The sequence below is a fragment of the Aureobasidium pullulans genome (genome assembly GCF_000721785.1).
Source record: "Aureobasidium pullulans EXF-150 unplaced genomic scaffold scaffold_14, whole genome shotgun sequence".
Taxonomy (NCBI): domain Eukaryota; kingdom Fungi; phylum Ascomycota; class Dothideomycetes; order Dothideales; family Saccotheciaceae; genus Aureobasidium; species Aureobasidium pullulans.
In genome coordinates this window covers 596,574-618,467 of record NW_021941034.1, presented here as the reverse complement: position 1 = coordinate 618,467, position 21,894 = coordinate 596,574, and the positions used below count along the sequence as shown (strand labels likewise).

The 21,894-nt window shown below is 46.7% G+C and overlaps 10 protein-coding genes across 10 annotated transcripts; 3 read left to right on the top strand and 7 right to left on the bottom strand.

Moving 5' to 3' along the window:
* Positions 1-16: 16 nt before the first annotated feature.
* On the bottom strand, positions 17-524 carry M438DRAFT_54793 (uncharacterized protein). Its single transcript, XM_029910177.1, has one exon. The coding sequence runs from the start codon at positions 382-384 to the stop codon at positions 55-57; it is 330 nt and encodes a 109-aa protein (XP_029758802.1). The 5' UTR covers positions 385-524; the 3' UTR covers positions 17-54.
* On the bottom strand, positions 361-2,189 carry M438DRAFT_54779 (uncharacterized protein). Its single transcript, XM_029910176.1, has one exon. The coding sequence runs from the start codon at positions 1,837-1,839 to the stop codon at positions 664-666; it is 1,176 nt and encodes a 391-aa protein (XP_029758801.1). The 5' UTR covers positions 1,840-2,189; the 3' UTR covers positions 361-663.
* Positions 2,190-10,873: 8,684 nt separating this feature from the next.
* M438DRAFT_322748 (thymidylate synthase) lies at positions 10,874-12,285 on the bottom strand. The gene is made up of 2 exons (XM_029902976.1): positions 12,065-12,285; positions 10,874-12,013 (listed from the first exon to the last, which is right to left on the bottom strand). The coding sequence occupies exons 1-2, from the start codon at positions 12,235-12,237 to the stop codon at positions 11,155-11,157; spliced, it is 1,032 nt and encodes a 343-aa protein (XP_029758800.1). The 5' UTR covers positions 12,238-12,285; the 3' UTR covers positions 10,874-11,154.
* A 315-nt stretch (positions 12,286-12,600) lies between these two features.
* M438DRAFT_277763 (putative membrane-spanning ATPase) lies at positions 12,601-13,821 on the top strand (the record flags this gene model as incomplete). Its single annotated transcript, XM_029900947.1, has 2 exons — positions 12,601-13,244; positions 13,299-13,821. The coding sequence occupies 2 exons, from the start codon at positions 12,601-12,603 to the stop codon at positions 13,819-13,821; spliced, it is 1,167 nt and encodes a 388-aa protein (XP_029758799.1).
* Positions 13,822-14,158: 337 nt separating this feature from the next.
* Positions 14,159-14,971, top strand: M438DRAFT_337126 (uncharacterized protein; the record flags this gene model as incomplete). Its single annotated transcript, XM_029903958.1, has 1 exon — positions 14,159-14,971. The coding sequence occupies one exon, from the start codon at positions 14,159-14,161 to the stop codon at positions 14,969-14,971; it is 813 nt and encodes a 270-aa protein (XP_029758798.1).
* A 428-nt stretch (positions 14,972-15,399) lies between these two features.
* M438DRAFT_367095 (uncharacterized protein) lies at positions 15,400-16,126 on the bottom strand (the record flags this gene model as incomplete). The annotated part of the gene is made up of 2 exons (XM_029907932.1): positions 15,400-15,429; positions 15,479-16,126. The coding sequence occupies 2 exons, from the start codon at positions 16,124-16,126 to the stop codon at positions 15,400-15,402; spliced, it is 678 nt and encodes a 225-aa protein (XP_029758797.1).
* Positions 16,127-17,131: 1,005 nt separating this feature from the next.
* Positions 17,132-18,198, bottom strand: M438DRAFT_54623 (uncharacterized protein). The gene has a single exon (XM_029910175.1). It carries the CDS (start codon positions 18,071-18,073, stop codon positions 17,183-17,185), a length of 891 nt encoding a protein of 296 aa, XP_029758796.1. The 5' UTR covers positions 18,074-18,198; the 3' UTR covers positions 17,132-17,182.
* Positions 18,199-19,045: 847 nt separating this feature from the next.
* M438DRAFT_376124 (uncharacterized protein) lies at positions 19,046-19,749 on the bottom strand (the record flags this gene model as incomplete). The annotated part of the gene is made up of 2 exons (XM_029908640.1): positions 19,046-19,572; positions 19,629-19,749. The coding sequence occupies 2 exons, from the start codon at positions 19,747-19,749 to the stop codon at positions 19,046-19,048; spliced, it is 648 nt and encodes a 215-aa protein (XP_029758795.1).
* A 183-nt stretch (positions 19,750-19,932) lies between these two features.
* On the top strand, positions 19,933-21,536 carry M438DRAFT_300774 (ferredoxin reductase-like protein). The gene is made up of 3 exons (XM_029902080.1): positions 19,933-20,179; positions 20,236-20,876; positions 20,936-21,536. Exons 1-3 carry the CDS (start codon positions 20,005-20,007, stop codon positions 21,083-21,085), a joined length of 966 nt encoding a protein of 321 aa, XP_029758794.1. The 5' UTR covers positions 19,933-20,004; the 3' UTR covers positions 21,086-21,536.
* M438DRAFT_376122 (uncharacterized protein) lies at positions 21,254-21,892 on the bottom strand (the record flags this gene model as incomplete). Its single annotated transcript, XM_029908639.1, has 3 exons — positions 21,254-21,427; positions 21,484-21,828; positions 21,884-21,892. 3 exons carry the CDS (start codon positions 21,890-21,892, stop codon positions 21,254-21,256), a joined length of 528 nt encoding a protein of 175 aa, XP_029758793.1.
* Positions 21,893-21,894: the final 2 nt, after the last annotated feature.

Here is a 21,894-nt window from a genome sequence, read left to right as displayed (position 1 = left end):
TCCGACGGATTCTCGTCAATCTGCGATGGAAGTCTTTGACTGACTTTCTTTCATTCAACACCAACACAGATGGTCAGCGCTCACATTAGTAATGTATTGAATGAAAGCGTCAAAGTCAGCTTCTGCAGCGGACATAAACACATCATGAAAAGGCACCTTGCATTTTGACGCGCTGTCGAGAGACACGCCTCGACAGGCTGAGAGATCTCTCTGTTCTAGTGCAAATCGTGCGCCCCTTCTGCTCGAAGCACACTCTCCCCTCCGCAGCACTGCAAAATTCACGCCTATCAAAAGGCAAGAAGATATTGGGATTGGAGTGTTCGTCCAAAGAGAGCCCGAAAGTTGACTGCTCTCACTGGACAAATCGCTGTCTTTAAACATCATCTTGCATTTTGACTGCTGTTTTACTCAGGTCTCCCGTGGAGCTGAGATGCCATTTCTTTTGGTTTCAATGTAGCCTCTTCTCACGCTCTCACTCGACACGACCCTGTATTCGCAAAACATTGTGCATTGCGATAGCTATAGAAACGAAGGGGCAAGGGGAAGAAAGCAAGTATTATGAGCTACGCATTTTGGTTACCCCCATTAGCGAAATCAAAGAGCGAAGGGGCGGGGCTGAATTGATATTGTGCCGTCCATCATGATCAAATCCTTGCCTTCAGCCTAGATCTGGGACCCCACAGGCTCTGTAGCCATGATGGTAGCCAGGGTTCTCAACTGCTCAGCGACATGGTGGCCACTGACCTCATACCTCTGGGTGTCACGAGGCAGGTGAAAGAGGCTCCAGTAACGAGGAGCGAGCAAGTCCTCGATAACGACAGACTCCAGACCACTATGTCCCGAAAGAACGTTGATGATACCACTCCAGTGCTCTCTTGCATCGGCGGGCGTACGGCAGGGACGGAAGCTTGTCATGCAAACGGTCTTGAGGGTTCCGATACCCCAAGAGAGGAGCACGCGGAAACGCTTGGCTGAGCAGAGATGACAGTTCATCAAGACGAGCTTGGTGACATTCTGCTTCAAGAGAAAAGCCAGCGTGCGCTTGATGGTGGAGTCTTCCTTGGCTCTGGCAAGCTCGTACACATCACAACCGATAAGCTCCAAAGATCCCTCTGCCTGATCATAGATGCATGTGTAGGGACTGTAGAGCTTGCGAGAATGCTTGCGGTCGCAATGGATGGTCAGCTTGAGAGACTGACGGGTGGGGCTCAGGAGGTCCTCCAGAATGTCGTGGAGGCTCTCAAAATCGTAGTGGTGCATGCTCAACTCAAGAGAACGGACGTCGCAATCGGCTCGAATCGCAGCAACCAGAGTGCGGTCAAGTACCTCAGCGTAGCAATGGTCATACATACGAGGCGGATCGTCGACCATCTGGGTCCAACCAAAGCCATACTCGGTGTCATCGCAGATCTTGATATGGACTGGGTTCTGAAGTTTGCGAATCTTGTTGAAGATTTGCTTCATCATACGGATGTACTCGCGTGAGTTGATGAAGGCTTTGTCGATGCCAATCCCTGGTACTCTGAAACCGTTGGAGTGCGCTAGGTACTGCGATGCTGCGTCGCCGTGAATCTTTTCTGGGAGAAGATACATCGCGGTGATGGTAATGGATTTGACGTACGAGCCAAAGATAGGGTGCATGACAATGTCGACTAGGGCCTGGATACTGTGTTCGGAGGGAACATGGTGGCGGTTGGTGAGGTAGGTGGTTCCGAAAGGTCTGGCGGAGGCCTCACAAAGCGACTTGCAGCTGAGACGCATGTTGAGAAGAGCTTCGTCGTCTGCATGGTTGGCGATGCCACAGAGGATCTCCGTCGGAAGTGTGAGAAGGGCGACCATAATGTTCTTGTTGATTTCAACGAAAGCTAATCCGAGTTTGAGGTGCTCAGAAAGGTGTTGTCAGATGATGTAAGCAGGCGAGAAGACTGAGAGTCGGTCCAGAGGAGAGCTTTTATCGAAAGCGAAGTGTGAGAAGTGTTTGCGACAAGGTACCAGGATGCACAAATATGGACACAATCGACGTGTCTTAGGTGTTGACGCAGCAGATTGAGCTAGCCAAAGGAAGACTTTCGAGATGAAAGACTAGATCAGAAGAGAAGTGTGAGAAGTGTTGCGATGCAACGCGACAATATACGACAGCGAACGCAAATGATCTGTCTTGGATCGTGAATGCAAGGTCAAGCCAGACTCTCTTAGCAGTCCGTCGAAGTTCGTCGAAGTTCTCACGACTAAGGATATCGCCAGACGTTGTTCGTGGACGGCCCTTCTAGTTCGTCGAAGTTCTCACGACTGATGATGTCGCCAGACGTGTTTCGTCGATGCCTTTCGAATTCGTTGAAGTTCCCACGACAAATGATGTCGCCAGACCGTGATTGGTCGAGACCCCTTTGATCTTCGTCGAAGTTCTCACGATGGATACCTAACCTCGCTAGGAGAGGATTTTCTAAAGTCCTCTCCATATTCGTTGGAGTCGTTTCATATCCCATGAGGTTTCTCGAAATTTGTCGAAGTCCACTTCGGACTCGGTGGAGTCCTCACGGAGGATGATGTGTCCAGACTAAGATCTCGAATCTTCCTCGAGCGTGAGAGGTTCTTTAAACGCAGAGAACATGACTTAGACGTCGGAAGAATGGGTTAATCCAGTTCAAGACTTCTGTGGATAGTTTGTCAAGCTCGACGGCCTCTCTTTGGACATTTTCTTGTTTCAAAAACCTTCTTGCCTCTTGGCAAATACCTCTCAGTCCCTCAAGGTGAGATGTTGCTTGCATTTTGATGACCTGATTGTTGAGATTTCAGAAAAGAAGGAGCAGCTGGAACAAGTGAGGTTGCCCCGCAGGTGCCAGGACCGTGGGCCGTATGGATACAACCCTTATAACGCAAATTTGACGCTCCGAGCACCGGCCGTGCGGGGTTAAATTTCCGTCTTTTCCGACTCGCCTAGCGACTCGTAGTAAGACTCGCAAACTCGGTGAAAACTCTTTCCTAAAACAAACAAACAATGCCGCCTTAAGCTCTTAACATCGACTAATACTACGACCTTATTCGCTAGTAGATCTAAGACGGTGTTAGAGTATAAGGCGTACTTAATAACCTTCGCTATAACTATAGTCTACGTATATTAAAGGTAACGCTCGAAAGAAGGCTTTAGGACTAGAATATTACTACGTACTATAAAAGGCTAACATCTAAAGATAAAGGGCCCCTTACTATAGCTATTATAGACCTATTCTACTTACACGTGCTTACTAATAAGTAGATAGTAGAGATCCTTATAATCGATAGCTTTAACATTAGTTAATACACCGTTAAAAGTAGAAGACTAAAGATGTGCCTTTATAAGAGATTACTAGTAGAGTTAGAGAAAGAGATCGAGGCTACTATCTAAGCGTATATTATATAAGAGTATCTTAATAGAGAGGTAGAGGACTACGGTAAGGGCTACCTATACGGATATCTACGTAAGAAATATCGACAATATTATATTATTAGGCGGTAAGCTAGACTCGTAGAGTAACTTATAGAGTAACTCGTAACATTTAACTTGCTACGGACTTATAGGTTAACTCGTAGCTAATTCTTTTTAATGTTTATAGGGAACGAATTTACTATATCGCTCGATCGATTGTACTAGAAGGCTTTAAACGCTGACTTAAGAAATAGTTTGTACGTCGTATAGCATATAAGAGCCTAGGGCTAAACTAGACGTAGTTAATAGACGCTTACTATAAGCTAGAGTACTAGGGAATTAAGATCTATGCTGCTATTGATCACTTCTTAAGAAACATTATATAGATCTACGTTAGCATCTTAGCTCGTACCGCTATCTCTATACTAGAACAGTATATTACTACGGTTAAAACTACTAGTTTTATGCCTTAGTTTATACGGACTAACCGAGGAGCGGAGACAACTATAGCTACGGATGCTTACTACTACCTTATACGGTTAGTATAAGGCAACATACCGTTCTCTAACTACTTTAAGTTTAGGACTAGTAAATAGAACTAGAGGATCGAGTCTTAGTAGGGGCAAGTTACAAAATGTAAGTTATCTGACTCGTAATAGACTTATAATGTTAACTCGTACTATTTAACTCGCTATAGACTCGTAATGCTAACTCGCATTATTAGCAATTCTTACCTAGTAGAGGACATACTTTAAACGCCTTATCTTAGAACAACTCTTTGCTAGGGACTCTACTATTAACCGTATCGCTCTCCTTACTATCTATATACCGATTATACGCTAGAACGTAATAAGCTTCGCGCATCGGTAGAATAACTACTTAGTTCGGAAGTAAGAGGGCAAAGTTCCTAGGCTACCGAAGCTAAACTATAACTATCCTTAGCATAAGGGTATTAGAGGGGCTAACTAAGGCATTGCTGTTAACCTAAGCCTTCTCCAGCCTTTTAAGCAGTATCTAGAAGGCTATAATCTAAACGAATACCTACTAGAAAGCGTTATTATATAGTATAGAGAAGAGCTCTATTAGGCATTTCCCTTAGATCTTTACCCTCGTACTTTTAATAGTAATAGTAACATACGAGGAAGCATAATTAGGCTAGATAGTGCTAACCGCGCGCACTACCTTATATATAAACACCTTCGTAATAGGATTATAGAATACGTCCTCTTAGGAGAAGAACCTCTTATAGTAGAGTCTAAAAAGCTACGAGGAGCTCGTAATTAGTAGGCGCATTTAAATGTAGTAGAAGCGTTTAATGCTACTAATAGAGACATACTTAGTCCCTTATTTAAGTTCGATGCGTTATAAGAGGTAGATAGAATAGTAAGGAGGGAGATAGGCGCTTAGATCTAGACTCGTAGTTAACTCGTAGTTAACTCGTAGTTAACTCGCTATAGACTCGTAGTAGACTTGCAAATTGTCTTATACGGACCTAAACTTTTATATAGATTCTAGCTTATAATGGACTCGTAATAGACTCGTAATAGACTCGTAGTTAACTTGTAAACGGTGCTATATAGGCCTAAGTCGATGTAATTTTAGACTCGCTATAGCCTCGCTTACTAACTCGTAGATCTTATAGGGATAAAACTTACTTACCGAATAATATTCTCTTACCTTCCTCTTCCTTTCTAACCCCTCTAATATAGACGAAGATACACTACTAGCTAAGCGTCCTAAATGGGGGACCTACTACTTATTTAACAGCGAATTATATAAGCCATTTACTACTTATAACTTCTACTCTAAGTGTGCTCGTCATAATCTACTCGAACCTAAGGATAGACTAGTTATTAACACTTAAGCTACTAGTAGCGTGCTAACACGAAGGGTAACTACTGCTCCGTCGTCGCCTATACCTTCGTCTCGCGCTTAAAAGGTCTTTCTAGCACCTACTACTACTAAAAGCAAACGTAACTAAGCAAATAAGAAGATCCGTCTTAATTAAGAAAAGCTACGTACGGAGGCTAGATCTATTACTCTATCCCTTAGAAGTCTATAGAAGGCATAGCTATAAGAGAGGAACTATAAGTTTAAGTTAACCATATACGAAATTGTGTCGTATAGGGACCCTAATAATAACTATAAGGAGTAGGAGCTACTACGCCGTATAGGCTAGTAGGTAGAGTCGCTATCTAATACCGAATATAAGAAGGACTTACCTATCGATGACCTCGGTAGATTAAACTATCTAGCTAGTCTATTCATCTGCTACTGCCCTTAGGACGATATTAATAAGAACTCGGCCTAGGGCTATAGCTTTATTAATGGCTTCTAGAAGGAGAACGAGCTAATCTAGTATAGCAAACGCACTCTTATATATGATAGTCTATAAGAGGTCCTACGCCCTTACCGTTAGCTAAAGGTTGGAACTTACTCTATAGATCTTTGTTTTAAAACAGAATTAGTTAAGCTAAGGGCCGCCTTACCTACCCCTAGCAATGCTACTAGCACTCTTACTACTATAGATGCTACTACTAATGCTACTACTAATGCTACTACTAGTGCTAATACTCTTACTAGCATAAAGGTTAAAGAAGAACAACTTACTTAGTCTTAGAAGGTAACTCGTAGCTGCCTTATAATATAGACTCGTATACTAACAACTATAGCCTTTTAATCTAGATAAGCCTCCTCTAGTTATTCGTCTTGCTTCCGACTCTCTAACACTAATTAAACGTTACTCTACGCGTATTTAACCTTCTATCGAAGGTAATATAGTAGTTTTAAGAAAGAGAAAGCGTACATTAGGTAGCATTACTCTAGGAAATATAAAGTAGCCGAAGCTAGCTACTAATACCCCCCCCCCTTACGACTTATAGTGTAACTCGTAATACGACTCGTACATTAAACTAGGGAGATTAAGCATAATAATAGTATCGAGTCTCTTCTAGAGTACGATTTTACGCTCTACAAGTTAGTTAGCGAGTTAGTTACGAGTCGTCGCACTGGCAAATTTGCTTGTTTATTTGTTTACTTCTCAAAAATTTTAACTAACTTTTATATATATAACATTACTCTTACGCTTCCTTCTACTATTACTCTTCTACTATTATCGCTCCTTTACCTACTTATAATAATCGACTCTAACTATAATACCGCTATACGCGCCGCTTATAACCGTAACGAGAGCCTCCGCTATAGTAACTACCTAGCTAGCGTTACCGACAACAACATTAATAATATAACTACTGCTAACACGACTACCTTACCTATCGACAACGAAGACTTTATAGAGGCCGACTCTATTCCTAACGTTTCCTTCCCTCGCTGCTCTACCTATAAGAATAAGACTACCCTCGACGTCGATATAGCTACTACTACCCCCTCTACTACTAAGAAAGCTATTACTAAGAAGAAGGCTAAGGCTACTATAAAGGCTAATAAGGCCGCCCTTCGCGTTAAGACCGCCCTAAAGAAGGCTAGTAGCTCTAAGAGAGAGACTACTAGCTAGGCTAGAAGCTATAAGCGTACTAAGAGAAACGCTCTACTTTACGAGAAGGAAGCTACTAAGGACGAGGATAAGGACAAGGACGAAGATAACAAGATAGAGGATAAAGATACTTATATCTCTAGCATCCCTACTACTCCTTCTAATAAGTAAGACCTATTAGTTCTACTACTATTTCTCTTACTAATTTTAATAGCGATTTACCTAAGGACCTTTATAGACTAGTCCGCCCTTCCAGTAATTACTACTATAGTATTAGCCTTATTAAGTAGAGAACCTTGCTTGTCGACGCTAGTAATGCCTATACTAATAGTAATAAGGCTACTCTTAAGAAGGTAAAGGTAAGCATCCTCGACGCTCTTAAGGCTAAGCGTATAGAAGACGACGAGGAGGGAGAGGATACTAGTATTCTATACGATACCTATAAGAAGAAGGGTCTTAAGTACTACGTATAGATCGATAAGAGTAACGGTAGCGGCTATACCTTCTATAAGTGCCTCTACTACCCTAAGTATAATGCTATTAAAGTAAGTAAATTTAACTTGTAACTAACTCGTAGTAGACTTATAAACCGACTCGTAGTAGACTCGCAAATTAACTTATAAACCGTATAACTTATAATCTACGAGTTAACTTACGAGTTAACTTACAAGTCTACTACGAGTTAGCTTATAGGATAACTTGTAATAGACTCGTAAAGGACTCGTAAACTAATACGGTTTATAGGCTAACCCTAATAGTAGTGTCGACTTTCCCTCCGCCGCTACCTCTATCTACCATCCTCTCTAGGACTTAGAGGATAAAGCCGATATTAACGAAGCCGTTTAGGAGATAAAGGACTCCCTTAAGGCTGCCAAAACTGCTACTAAGAGCGCTAGAGCTTCTATAAAGGCTACTACTAGTAGTACTAAGATTGCTCGCGACTTCTTCTCTAAGTCTACTAGTTAGGCCTCTAATGCTACCGAGGCCGTTAATAAACTTAAGTAGCTCTCTATTGTCTAGTTAGAGCGTATAAATACTACTAAGGCACTCTCTTAAGAGGCCGGCCTCTACTCTACTTAAGCTAGTACTAATGCTCTCGTTACTCGTAAGGCTACCGATGCTATTTAGTTAGCAGTTACTTAGATCTTCGATGCTAGCTATACTAATGCTAACGCTTAGTACCCCGTCCTTGCTATAATCCTTAACCGCCTTACTAGCCTTAAGCGCGGCTATACTATGCTTAAATAGGAGAACTATACCCTTCGTTAGCGTATCGACGTAGAGGTAGCTAAGTTCGATGCCTATAGAACTCGTAACCCTAGCCGCTTCCCTAAGCCCGAGGATAAGGTTTAAATGCTATTACTAGAGTTATAGTTGCTACGGAGGAGTTAATTGCTTTAATTGCCTTTAAGATACCCTAATAGCGTTATTTACTTTAGCGAGTCCACTGCGAGTCCTCTGCGAGTCGCAAATTTAGAGATTTTGAGCTAATTTGCCCTACACACTAGTGCCCCAACAATCGTTTTAAGGGTTGTATCCGTACGGCCCACGGTCGCCAGGCACACTTCCGGCGTTTCTCCACCGCAGCAACTTCTCTGTCCTTCCTTCCTTCTTTCCTTCTATCCGTGACGAAAATTATTTGCTTCTGGCTGCGACGATGGAAGCTGGAAATACAAAGCTCGCGCACAGCAACGATCCAGCACCCAGCCGCTGCGACCGTCGTCGACTGGACAGTCTTGCGCCACCGATCACACCTCTGGGTAGCAGACAACGCGAGAAGAGATCTACGCTACAGCGCCTCGACTCGGCCAACCAGATATTGATAACACTGACAGAGAGACAGCGTCGCACTCACCGGTGATCTGGATCAACTGTAGCATGTCATCAATTCAGGGACGTCAAATTTTGAACTTCTTCTGCCACAGCAATACCTGCATGTCACGAATGCGGGCCATCAAAAACCATATCATTCGGATATAACAACGAATGATTCAATCATGGCGGCTGAGGGTCTAATCTTACGTCGTCTTCGACCACATCCGGCTCTATTTGTCTACATGGTCAGGGCAGATCAATTGTTAATATATCGATATCCTTGACATTCATCAGCAAGAGAAATCTGTCCAGACTGCTTGGCCTATCAAATACTGCCCATTCTTCGCCGAAGGTTTTGCCGAATATTGACTTGATCTGGAGACCGCGACAATGACAAGGAGGAGATGTCGCTTGAGAGGTCAGGGTCTAATATCACTCATGTAGGAGGATCCTTGACCAAAACTTCTACGTCGGAACAATATCGACATCACAATGGACTTCACGCGGCCGAGATCACGCTCCCGATGAGACTCCACACCGATTAACAAGCCACAACTGGCAGCCACACCGGGCGAGCCAGATCACAGCAATCTGGCCCCATGACCTCGAAATTTTCTCAGAGTCATACCCACCAACCAAACTCCCTCATCAAAGCTCTTCTCCCGCAACCACACTCGCCGCCGCCCAGCATACGCTCTCAACCCTTATATACTGTCCGCTTTATGTCCTTTCCAACAAGCAAGCTGTGGTGGTGTAGCGGCAACACACCTGGTGAGTAACCAGGAGATCGCGGATTCGAGTCCCGCTCACGGTAATTATGATACTCGGTGCTGGGTTTGGCGTGGATGTATTTCTATTTCAAAAACAATACCGTGTATCATAAACTTTTTGCCCTTTTTTTTGCTATATTGTTGTTACTGTGTGTCTGCTTCGTTTGATCTAATACTCTTTTTGCAGCTGATTTTGCTCTGGGATGGGATTTGTATGGCCAAGTGTCTGTTCTTCCTTCCAGTGTTACATAGTCGTTGATGCCTTGTTCACACATTGCTCGCGCTTTCTGACTTTCTCGGTTCCGAACTCATCCTGGCGTTCTTACATCGTGCATCACGCAGAAGAAATCAGTCCATCTTCGGAACGGTCAATATCGATATTTTGCTTGGGCGATACCATCTCCGTTGCCACGACCGAGTCGTCACGATGCTTCATCTATCTCATCTACACACAAAAGTGATGATATCATGATCTTGCTCGAACGTTGCTCCCACACATCTTCTACGCAAGGCTCGGCTTGTTCAGTTCTCTCATACCTACCCCTACCGACCATCGTGTCCATTGTTGATAACGAGCGTCATGTTTGGCCACGGAGTTTTGACTACACTCAACGAGCACAAGCGTTTATCGATCGCATCCGGCAAACGCGATTTCTCTCCTGGAAAATAACTCGTGTGGCTCTCGGTCGTGTCAAAGTACTTTCAATTGCGCATTTGGTATTTCGCTCGCGGAGCTAGCTGGTTTTTCTGTTCTGATGTATACCTTGTTCATTGTCCTCTTTTCCAAGGTTATCGTGCACGCGTCGTGGCCGCGACATGGTGATTTTCATGTCTCGCTGTGTGAACGGTCTTGACATCGTTTTGGCTTCCTTGCCATTGTCATAGCGTAATATAACACTATCAAGACATCGGAGTGGTTGTTCTACTGCTGTATAGATACATACAGATCGTTTTGCGTTTCATGAGTTATAACTAATTGTACGTGGAAGCAAGCGGGTATGCCTCACATGTGTAATGGTGTAAGTACTGCCGGTCGCGTCGATCATAACGGTAGATGTTCGATGATTGTAGAGGGTACTCGCCCTTTCAAAAAGTCTTTTGCCCTATTTGTTGGTGGGGAATTTATTAACGAAATTCTTTTCGCTCAATTATTACAACAACCAATTGAACAAATAGCTTTTTTTCTTTCATACTAAGATTCTTAAGGTATTTATCTACAACTTTGTCACTGAAAGTTTTTTGATTCATTAACTAGTTCCTTTGCTTGAAAGCTTTAAAGACAGAGATCTATTATTGAAATTCCGGCCAAAATTCCGCGATTCCTCCGCAAATAGTGCTTACTTCTAGAGTAGAATAACTCGCGAACTTGGAGGATAACCATATTTTTTTATTAGCTAGTAAGATAGAGCGTATCTTAATGTCTAGATCTATCGACGCTTTGTAAAAAACTATCCGTTGTAAAACTTATAATATACAGTTGTTGTCGATTCCTCGCCTAAATCACGGGGGAAAAAGACTTTACAAAAACGCGAGTACAGCACGCGAAAAAGATCACGAATAGCACGATTCGGGAGTGATGTTGAAACAAATATGTTACAGTAATTTGGCTCTTGCATTCGGAAACGCCAGATGTGTGTTCCCTCCTTGTCCATCCCAAAACGACAGATTCATTATACAGACATCTTCATAGCAATGCCCTTGTGGGGTTCATAGCCCAAAACCTTGAAGTCTTCCACCTTCCACCCGTCAATTGAAATATCGGTGTCGGGCTTCTCAATGACGAGCTCGGGGAAGTCCTTAGGCACACGCTCAATTTGCAATTTCAGTGCATCGACGTGATCGCAGTAGACGTGTGCATCGCCCATGGTATGCGTAAATGTGCCGGGGATCAAGTCGCACACCTTTGCCAACATGTGTGTGAGCAAGGCGTAACTTGCGATGTTGAAAGGTACACCTAGACCCATGTCGCAAGACCTTTGGTACAAGATAGAGTGTAGAGTTCCTTGCTTCGAGCCATCTGCCTTGGTAGGTGCATCCTTGGGGAACGAGACGTAGAATTGGGCGAACATGTGGCATGGCGGTAGAGCCATCTTCTTCAGATCTGCAGGGTTCCAGGCGGAAAGGATGATGCGGCGGTCGTATGGGTTGTGCTTCAACTTGTGCACGACTTCGGCAAGTTGGTCAACGCCTTGGCCTGTGTAATCTGTCTTTGCATCTTTATATTCTGCACCAAAGTGACGCCATTGGAAACCATAGACGGGGCCGAGGTCACCAACTTCACGGTGTGAGAGACCGACTGAGTCGAGGTACTCGCGTGAACCGTTACCATCCCAGATTTTGATGCCTTGCTCGGTCAAGGGGTCTGACGTTGTAGTACCGGCGACAAACCAGAGCAGTTCGGCGATGACGGCGCGAAGGAAGACGCGTTTTGTGGTGAGCAGAGGGAGGATCAGCTTTCCAGTGTTCTTGTCGGAGAGTCTGAAGCGTAGTTGGTTGGGGGCGAAGATGGAAAAAGTGCCAGTGCCAGTCCTGCAAGAAGGTTAGGGAGGTGTCAAAAAGGGGTTGTGCAGAAACTGTTACCTGTCAGGACGATGTTCTCCTGATTCGAGAATGTCGCGGATCAGGTCGAGATATTGGTACTCTTCGTGTGATGGGTGCTGGCGAGGAGCCTTGTGAGTGGGAGTTTCCTCTGGCTTGAGAGTGGCATCAGGCCCGCTGGCAGGGCCGAGTTCTGTTGTTGCTGTAGGAGACATTCTGTATTGTGTGCTATGTGTGTGGAATCGGGAAGGTACAGGACGAAAAGAAACAACAATGATGAATCGGGAAGACGCGACCCGCGCAGTTGCCGCGTAAATTGATTCGAGGGGCCGAGCGAGATGGACGTCCGTGCGCTGATGATGGAATTGCGCATGTGAAAGCCATTTCATCGCTGTCGAATGTTCAATCTCGATCGCATTCTGTACCGCTTCATACTCTAATTCACAGCAATCATGGCGGGAGACAGGCGATGGGCGACCATCCTCCAGGAGATCGCTATTGCTGCGGCCGCTGTATGTTATACCCCACCATGATTCACCAAAGCAACCACGACTGACGACAAGATGCGACAGCCTATCATGGCCTTCTTTATCATGCGGAATCTACTGGCACGAATGGACCCGGAAGCTGCGACCAAGTCGGAAGCCGAAAAGAAGGCTTCAGCTGCCTCTGCCCGACTATCGTCCATCTTCGCCAGCTCCCCCGACCATGACTTGGATGAGGACGATGACGATTATGAACAGAAGATGGAATGGGAAAAGCGCAAGGAAAACCTGGTCCTCACACCCTACGAACAAACTATCGCCATGGAAGTCGTCGCTCCCTGGGAGATTCCTGTCTCGTTCGACGACATTGGTGGTCTGGACGACATTATCGAAGAACTGCGCGAAGCCGTCATCTACCCGCTTACTATGCCTCACCTTTACTCTGCAACCAGCTCTCTTCTCTCAGCTCCTTCTGGTGTCCTTCTTTACGGTCCTCCTGGCTGCGGAAAGACTATGCTCGCAAAGGCTCTTGCTCACGAGAGTGGTGCCTGCTTTATCAATCTGCACATCTCTACCTTGACCGAAAAATGGTACGGCGATAGCAACAAGCTCGTCTCGGCTGTCTTCAGTCTCGCCAGGAAACTCCAGCCAAGTATCGTCTTCATCGATGAGATTGATGCTGTCCTAGGTCAAAGACGTAGTGGAGAACACGAGGCCAGTGGAATGGTCAAGGCCGAGTACGTCTTCCTTATCATGCTGTACAAGGACTGCTGTTAACCTCTTTTCGATAGATTCATGACGCAATGGGACGGCCTCACATCCTCGAACTCTCTCGGCGAATCCCAACGCATCTGCGTACTAGGAGCCACAAACCGCATTCAAGACATCGATGAAGCCATCCTCCGTCGCCTTCCTAAGAAGTTCCCTGTTTCCCTTCCCTCGGCTTCGCAACGCCGTTCCATCTTCTCCTTGACCTTGAAAAACACTCGTCTTTCTCCCCACTTCGATTTCGGAGTCTTGGTCAAGATCAGCGCTGGCATGTCTGGTAGTGATATCAAAGAAGCCTGCAGAGACGCTGCCATGGTTCCCGTCAGAGAGTATATCCGCGAAGCCAAAGCCCGCGGTGCAAACATGAAGGGCGTCAAGGCCCAAGATGTCAGAGGTCTTCACACCGACGACTTCTTCGGCAGAAAAGGTGGCGCTTTGCAAATGAGACGCGAGCCGGAGGTCGACGAAGCATGGGAAGACACAAAAGCGAGCCCCGAAACAATGTCAGAATCTGACGACGACCCGAAAACGTCTGTGCCAGTATGATGATTGGGTGTCTTGTTGCAATATCATGACCTGTTGCATTTCCTCGGCGTTTCTTCTTCTTCCACGTCGGATGTCGATATACTGACTCTTCTCACCTTACTTTTGCTGTTTGGAATACCCCCATCTAGAATTTCAAATTTCTTGCTTTTACCACTACCATCTCGCTCCGGATGCGAAGCCACCTTCTGACTTTCCATAAGCTGACCTCAGAACTGACTTTCACGACCCCGCCATGACCATCCATAACATAAAAGCATATCCTTTTTCTAATGAATAGTGAATATCGATCCCTCATTCAAGACATATATCCTCTGCACAAGCAAAAACCCGTTCAACAATGGCAGACTGTCATTATCAAGACGTCCACATTGGCGCCGCCTGGATCAGCATGATCGAGCCTTCACCAGGCCACGAGAGATCTTTCAACCGCTGGTATGCGAACGATCACTTCTACTCCGGCGGCATGTGTCTCCCAGGCATCTTCGCCGGCCGTCGCTGGGTAGCCACCAAAGCGCTCCGTCAGCTTCGATATGCCAACACCGAAGACATGAGAGATTATGGCTGTTACCTGCATACCAATTTGTTCGCTGCACACTTGGTGGACGAAGTCAACACTGCTCTGAGTAAGACGTTGCAAGAGTTGGGAGGCAAGGGCAGAATGTATGGAGATGCGATTTTTCGACGACATATCTATACTGCTATTACGCCTTATCAAGGTGTTGTGTATAGCGACTCCGCTGCGGAAGGACCACTGGATATTCATGCCTTGGACTACCCGTTCGAAGGAGTGGTGTTGGAGATCATCGATGCACGATCTGTAGAGACGCGACCCCAGCTGATAGGCTGGTTGAAGGAGACCTTTGTACCCCTCAAGATCAACCAGAGCCCTGCTATGACTATGTGTTTGATCTTTACACATGCTGATCTTCCCGAGATGATCAAATCACCACGGCTACCTGAGAAGCTCGAAACTGGAGATCAGAGGATTGTGCTGTTATGGTTTTTGGAGAAAGAACCGAGAGAATGTTGGACGGGGTTTGAAGGACATGCAGGGCTTGTAAACGAGAGCGATCTGGGAGATGTGGCGTTGGTCGCTCCTTTCATGCCTACTGTACCAGGTACTGATAGATATGTTGATGAGTTAGGATAGTAGCTGAGTTCTCGTATACATGGTTTCTGCCTTAAAAAATGCTATGCCTCGGATGCTATGACACCAAGTATTCCCTCTCCATCTACTTGTGCAATCTCCGCTCCTACAATACCATGCCATATCCCCTCACACACGCACCCTCCTCCTCCTCTTGCCCTTTCCCACCCTGGCATTCCCTCCCATCCCATGCAACACCTTAAACACCCCGGCCATACCCCTCAAAATCTCCGTCGCCTGCTCAGCAACCCCATCCTCGTCCTCAGAGAACTGCACCGATATCGATCGCTCAATTTCCGCTTTCCACACCACTTCCACTCTGCTGTCGATTTGCCGATACACTTGTGTAAACAGTTCATCCAAATCGAGCTGGTCGAGTAACCGCTTGAATTGGTCAACATCCCAGCAATAGTGCTTGTGAAAATGCACGATCACAGTAAGAGAAGTGAGCGAGGGCATCGCTGCGGTAGTAGTGAGCACGATACCCATCCCAGATTTCGAACACTTCACAGCTCTAAACGACCTTGCTGGTTTTTCAATCGAGCAGTCCACAGAAATTGGGATTTCCAATTTCTCAATGCGGGACAGGGTGTGCTGATTCAGTGTTTTGAGATATAAAGAGTCGTTTAGGGAAAGGTGGGTTAGGCATCTCGTGCATTGTTTGGAGAATTTGAAGATGCGGTTTTTGAAGGCGTATTGGGATGCTTCGATGTAGATTTGAGGGGAGGCGCGGAGGAGGTTGACGTTGAGGATGGGTTTTGCGACTGCAGGATGTACCGGTACTGGTGAGGTGTGTTGACACAGAGATAGATTCGTGGTCAGGGGGGCGGCGAGGGTAATGGTTTTGTCTTGTGTGATGAGGGCGAGTTTGTAGATTGTTGTGCGGAGTTCGATGGGGAGGGTCATGAATGTGATGAGCTCCTTTTCTGGTTGTGTGGTTGCGGATTCTGTCTCGGTTGTGGATGTTGGAAGGAGTGAGTCCTTCTCGTGTTGACCCAAAGTAGATTTGTCGTCCAGTGACTTCATGTCCTGAATTTGTACGACTTCTGTAGAGTCGACGAGAGTGCATGTGTCATCTCTATTGGACACTGTGTATTGCCCGAAGCTTCCTCCGAAAATGGAATGCGAAGACGCGATGCCTTCGATGTGAGTCGCCATGTTCGGAAGCCGAGTCTAGAAAATGTTGAATATGAGAGTTGCGATTTCTAGACGAGTCGAACACAAGCAGGTCTGAGAAGGGCGGATGCCTGGGGGGGTCAAGTAGAAAAACCTATCGGCGTGAGTCACGGAATCTGAAGGTCACTCATTGAGCGAGTTAAATCTACCGTGAGCACTGTGTATCACGAGACTATATCATCCATGTAACTCCGATTAGATCAGGTAGTTCCAAAGGTGCAGTGGTTTCGATTATATACGATGAGAACAAAGTATCGACGTCGTGAATGAAGAAATTTCGCATAGATTGATGCAATAAAAGAAAAAGCGACAGCAGCAATGACCAGGGCGATAGTCGTGATAGAAGACTATAGAAAATAAAATGTGTCAGAGAAGGCATAAGGAATACATGCCACAATAGAGCCGAGTTCAAACTCTGCGACTTACCGTTCACCAAAAAGAATTAAAACGGCAGGACCAGTATAGACTAAGGTCAGACAAAAAAAGAATAAGCACCATGAGCAGGAATCGAACCCGCGACCTCCTCGGATCTAGACTGACACGGCGTTGAGTAACAACGAATGACTGCGCACGTGTTAAGACCACGGGTGTGTTAGACCACTACACTACCACGGCTTTTTGCTTGTTAAAGGAGGACATAATATTCCAGTATATCAAGGTAGAATTGGTGTGCGGAAGGAGAGCTTGATTGAGGTAGTATAGTTGGCTGTAAGGCTTCCGCTTTCCGGAAGTGCGTGTGACAATGGGGCGGATCGAGGTACAACCTATCAGGGGGAAGAACCACTTCGTTCCCTCCTCGTGTGCTGAATTTTCTCACATCGACTCTCAAGCCACAGCGATGCGCATCAATCAATGCATTAGTATACACGATGACATCAAGCAAAAGTATGTGTCGTCCGCAGAGAGCAATACTTGGAGGTCTTCTCTTTGGACGTAGCTCCACTCCTGAAAACTATCGTGCATTTCCACAGCAGCGACAGCGACAAAGTTAAGCACACGGGGAGGTCTGAGGAAACCGTAGATCGTTACCAGGACCGGTCAAATCAGCTCGAAATCGGTGCTCTTCGATGGTATTGACTTCATTGATATTCTGACTGCCTGCGATTCATTGCCAGATACTGAGCCTCTCAAGATGGTGGCACAAGCTGGAGAATCGGACTTGAGGGAGCTGAGAGGCTTTGGAGGGCCACAGTTGCGTCCTTGGAGTGATGCATAATCCGTCACCAGGGTCCGGATTGCTTCCAATGCCGTATCGCTATGAGAGTAAGGATACACACCACGACGCGCAGATGGCTTGAGCATTCGCACTTCGAAAGACAACATGACATGCTCGGGCACCTGGGTAAGGACTTGTATCATTAGTCCGATCAGTAATGGTGAGTCTGCGAGTTTCGTAGCATAACCCCAGCTGCTGTCCCGAAAGTAAAGACAAGCCCTAACATTTGACAACCCTTCCATGCTGTCAAGAGCGCCCAGCACGACTGGGGAGGCTGCGAACCCGCCGTGCATTGTAATCGGTATTCTGAAACTGAGATTTTTGATCTTGGCCATCGTCTGACTGTTGATGGAAGCCATGAGTGCAGGACCATCGAAGATAGGCGTACTACCATCTAGCGGTCGCTGAGGACTCTGAACAGGCACGTTGCCTATTTGCCACCATCGATACTCGTAAGCGTATTGCACCGCCTCCACATATATCTCTTTGCAACCGAGTAGTAGGTTCAGACCGACTCGAGACTTCATGTGGGTTTTGACGGTAACCGCTTGTCTGCGCGTCTGTGTGTTCTCTTGCTTGGGCGCAAGACACAAACGATAAATTTGAGTACGTAGCTCCAGAGGCAGAGAGAAGAATGTCGTTGCTTGTGGAAGAACATGATCCATCACTTCTTCGCTCGAGAAGGCGGCGAGAAAGCTGAGTGGATCTGACATTATTGCGACGAATGAATTCCAGACAAAAGCCGATGGTGGGTTGTGTGTGCTGTGTGTGCTGCGTGTGCAGTACGGTAGAGTAGGTGATTGATCCGAAGCTCGAACTTTCGAAGCCCGAGAACTCGAAGACAACAGCAAACCGAGCCAAGATTGAGCGATTTTGCGCTGAAACCCGCTCGAAGCACGCCTGCAGCCTTAAGCATCTCAGGCACCCTTGAGTATCGTTCGATATCATGTCTTGACAGAACACATGGCCATCCACAAGAAAACTTGGGACGACCAAGAAGCGAGTGTCGAGGCTAGAGAGTGGCAGAACTGCGACGGATCAGCACCGGTTTTCTCCAGGTCGCGAGAGCGAGCTGCGTCCCAATACTGCAAGCAGAAGATATCGAATTCGTCCGAAGATACGTATTCCGTCTATTCAAAGTGGCAACCTAAGGTAAATCACGGTAGTGAACTGGTACTCGACGGTATCCCGTCATCCTCGTGCTGCTTAGAAAAGCTCCAGCTCGACTGCACTAGCGGTATGCTAATTTTGCTGCCTAAAACAGCGTTCCCGTCGTGCTAATCAGGACTCTTGCCTATCAGGTGTTGTTGAACGGTGATTTTCGGTGAATGAGATTATACATGGCTCGAAAGGTTTTTGCATCAACCAAGACTCATGCTATAGCCATACATGACAGGGCGCCGGATAGGAGTGAAACTGATCATGGTCACCACTGTCGTCCATTAGATGATGCTCAAAGATCGAGGCAGACATGATGTATCGAATTAGACGAACATGACAGTTTGGTGAAGGATACTTACCACTGAATGCTTGAATGATGCCTGTATGGAATATTGACGTGCAAGAGATGTTTTCTTCTGTGTCTATTGGTGCTGTAGGCTGTGTACTGTATGGGCATCAAGAGAACTGAGAAGAGACTAGATAAATCAATCGTCAAAGGAAGCTGTCTCCAGCCTTTGATGCTCCTACTGTCTAGTCCAGTCTTCCAGCATGTCTTGAGGAGCGTCACGAACAAGGACATGGATGTGATCGACACCACGGACGCTTTGCAATGCAACCCAGTTCTTGAACCAGAGGACATGGTCCATGCCTTTCCCGGGGCCAAAAGCAGTGTCCAGCTTGGATGAAAAAGTGTCGTCCACGAACTTTTTGATAAGAGATCTGGAGTGGTCGGTGACATCACCAGTGCTCGAGTCGGTCTCGATGGGTGTCTTGAGCCAAACGCATATGTGAACGATGCCGGTGTCCAGTCCATAGGGCCAATCATTCTTGAGGATTTTGAAGTCGTTTTGGTTCTTGAAAGGAACAGAATCAAGAAACTCAAACTTGGGGGGCTCCCCAGGAATTGAAGAAGGCAATGGGGTCCACTTTAGGCGTTCCTGAACGACAAAGTTGGGAATGGAGCCATACTCTGCCTTGGTCTCGTTGGACCAACGAATATAGCGGCGAAGGTCGGAAGGACGACGTTTCAACTTTTCAAGACGGTTCGCAGCTGATCCTTCAGTAAACAGACCCAATACCGATCACAGAAGAAGGATCAATACGTACAGATGATCTCTGTGAGCTCATCCCATTTGACCAAGGGGAAGTCCTCATCGTTCATAGCGATGATTTCGCGGTCAATTGCCGTCAGCGGAAAGGCACCGAGATCTGTCGTATCTGTGGCCATGATGGGTGTGGCGGAACCTGGTCGCTCGAGCATGCGCACGAGAGAAAGTAGCACAGGCAGCCTTGGGCGGTACCGGAATAAATAACCCAATTCGGCAGGGTGATGGACCAGCCCCAAGTTGCGAGACGGCAACCCCACCATCGGCGACCCTGATCTGCCCGGGCACACGAAAGCTTCGGAAGTCGCGTGTTCTTACATGTCGACCGTCATCTCGACGCCGCCTTCCTCTCCATTTCGTCTCATTCAACACTTGTCATGTCGTCGAAGCACACTTACAAGCCCACAGGGCCTTTTGCTCCTCAATACATCCAGGGCGTCTATGCTCCTTCGGCAATCTTGATCGTCGGAGCCGCCCTGGTTAACAAGACCTTGGTGCCTGTTGCTATTGCCATTGCCGCTGCTCTGGCTGGTTACCAGTACTTCAACAACCGTGCGTTTCCCTGCTGCTCTCTTGCATTGCGTACAGTCTCTAACTGTATGAATTAGAGGTCAAGAAGGTCCTTGATCCCACCACTTTCCAGCAATTCCCCTTGACCGAGAAGACTGTCCTGTCGCACAACACTGCCATCTACCGCTTTGGTCTCCCCAGCCCCAATTCTATCCTTGGTCTGCCCATTGGCCAGCACATTTCACTCGCTGCAACTCTGCCCGTCAAGGACCCTAAGACCGACGTCACCTCCAACAAGGAGATTCTGCGTTCCTACACCCCCATCACCGATGACACTACGTCCGGCCACTTCGATGTTCTCGTCAAGAGCTACCCCACTGGCAACATCAGCAGACACCTCGCTGAGATGAAGATTGGTGACACCATCAAGGTCAAGGGTCCCAAGGGTGCCATGGCCTACCAGCCCAACATGGTCAGCCGTTTCGCCATGATCGCTGGTGGTACAGGTATTACCCCCATGTACCAGATTTCCAAGGCTATTCTCCGTGGTCGTGCCTCTGGCGACAGAACCCAGGTTGACCTGATCTTCGCCAACGTCAACCCCGAGGACATCCTTATGAAGGACGAACTTGACAGCATGGCCCGTGAGGACAGTGGCTTCAGAGTCCACTACGTTCTCAACAATCCTCCTTCTGGCTGGACTGGTGGTGTTGGCTTCGTCACTCCTGAGATGATCAAGGTAAGGATGATCAGTGCCTCTAAACCCCATCTAGAGACTCAGTTATCTAATTCACACAGGAAAATTGCCCCGCTCCTTCGCCCGACATGAAGATGCTCATCTGCGGTCCTCCTCCCATGGTTTCTGCCATGAAGAAGGCTGCCGAGAGTCTTGGCTACCAAAAGGCCAGACCCGTCAGCAAGCTCGAGGACCAGGTCTTCTGTTTCTAAGCGAGTCATTCGATGTATATCAAAACTGCGCTTGTGAACATGGACGTCTGTAAAAAGACAGCCAAAAAGAAAAAGTGTGTACAACTTGTCATGACCTTAACGAGGTGCATTGACGGAGGTGTTTCCGAGACGAATTTATGTTGGTCTATTGTGTAAATTGTATGCACACTATCTGTATTGCATCTTCTGACCGCCTCTCTTCTCCATTTTTTGTTGACGCTTGCTTTGCGCACCGCTGGAAGCACCCTCGGCAGGCATAGCGCCACCGCCGCCCATGAGTCCTTGACGAGCGCCGGTGAAGGTCGTGTATGCCAACCAGGCTGAATAGAGAGGAATGACGGCCTACAAGGCAGATCAGCAAAGGGAAGAATACGGGGAGAGTACAGAAAGTGACTTACGAAAAACCACCATGCCCAGTCGCCCAACAGAGTGGTCAGGACAATACATCCCCAAGACCAGTAGACAACGTCCCACATCCATTCTGTAAGACCCTTGGCCTCGAGATCCTCTCCGGCTCTTTTCAATTCCTTGCCATTGACACCATCGACATAGGTAGGACGACCGACGCGCTCGAACCAGAACTGGATGAGCAGGGATGGAAAGGACAACAGAAGATACGCCCAGAAAGAACGGCGCACAAAGGTGAAGCGTAGGAGGAGGTGGAAGCCATGGACACCCAATGCGATCATGTGGGTGCGCTGGAGGATGGCGGCATTGCGGGATGCTTGAGTCTTGAGAGCTTGCTGTTACAGTCGTTTAGAAGATGGAAGAAAGTCAATGTGTGTTTTGAACACTGACCCTGGCCATTT

What these genes read in the sequence shown, in the direction of transcription:
- M438DRAFT_54779 (XM_029910176.1), bottom strand. Translation starts at nt 1,839, where the DNA reads ATGGTCGCCCTTCTCACACTTCCGACGGAGATCCTCTGTGGCATCGCC.
- M438DRAFT_322748 (XM_029902976.1), bottom strand. Translation starts at nt 12,237, where the DNA reads ATGTCTCCTACAGCAACAACAGAACTCGGCCCTGCCAGCGGGCCTGAT. An exon ending in GGAGAACATCGTCCTGACAG is followed by an intron (nt 12,014 to 12,064) that starts GTAACAGTTTCT and finishes ACCTTCTTGCAG; the next exon opens with GACTGGCACTGGCACTTTTT.
- M438DRAFT_300774 (XM_029902080.1), top strand. Translation starts at nt 20,005, where the DNA reads ATGTCGTCGAAGCACACTTACAAGCCCACAGGGCCTTTTGCTCCTCAA. An exon ending in TTACCAGTACTTCAACAACC is followed by an intron (nt 20,180 to 20,235) that starts GTGCGTTTCCCT and finishes TGTATGAATTAG; the next exon opens with AGGTCAAGAAGGTCCTTGAT. An exon ending in TCACTCCTGAGATGATCAAG is followed by an intron (nt 20,877 to 20,935) that starts GTAAGGATGATC and finishes TAATTCACACAG; the next exon opens with GAAAATTGCCCCGCTCCTTC.
- M438DRAFT_54793 (XM_029910177.1), bottom strand. Translation starts at nt 384, where the DNA reads ATGATGTTTAAAGACAGCGATTTGTCCAGTGAGAGCAGTCAACTTTCG.
- M438DRAFT_54623 (XM_029910175.1), bottom strand. Translation starts at nt 18,073, where the DNA reads ATGTCAGATCCACTCAGCTTTCTCGCCGCCTTCTCGAGCGAAGAAGTG.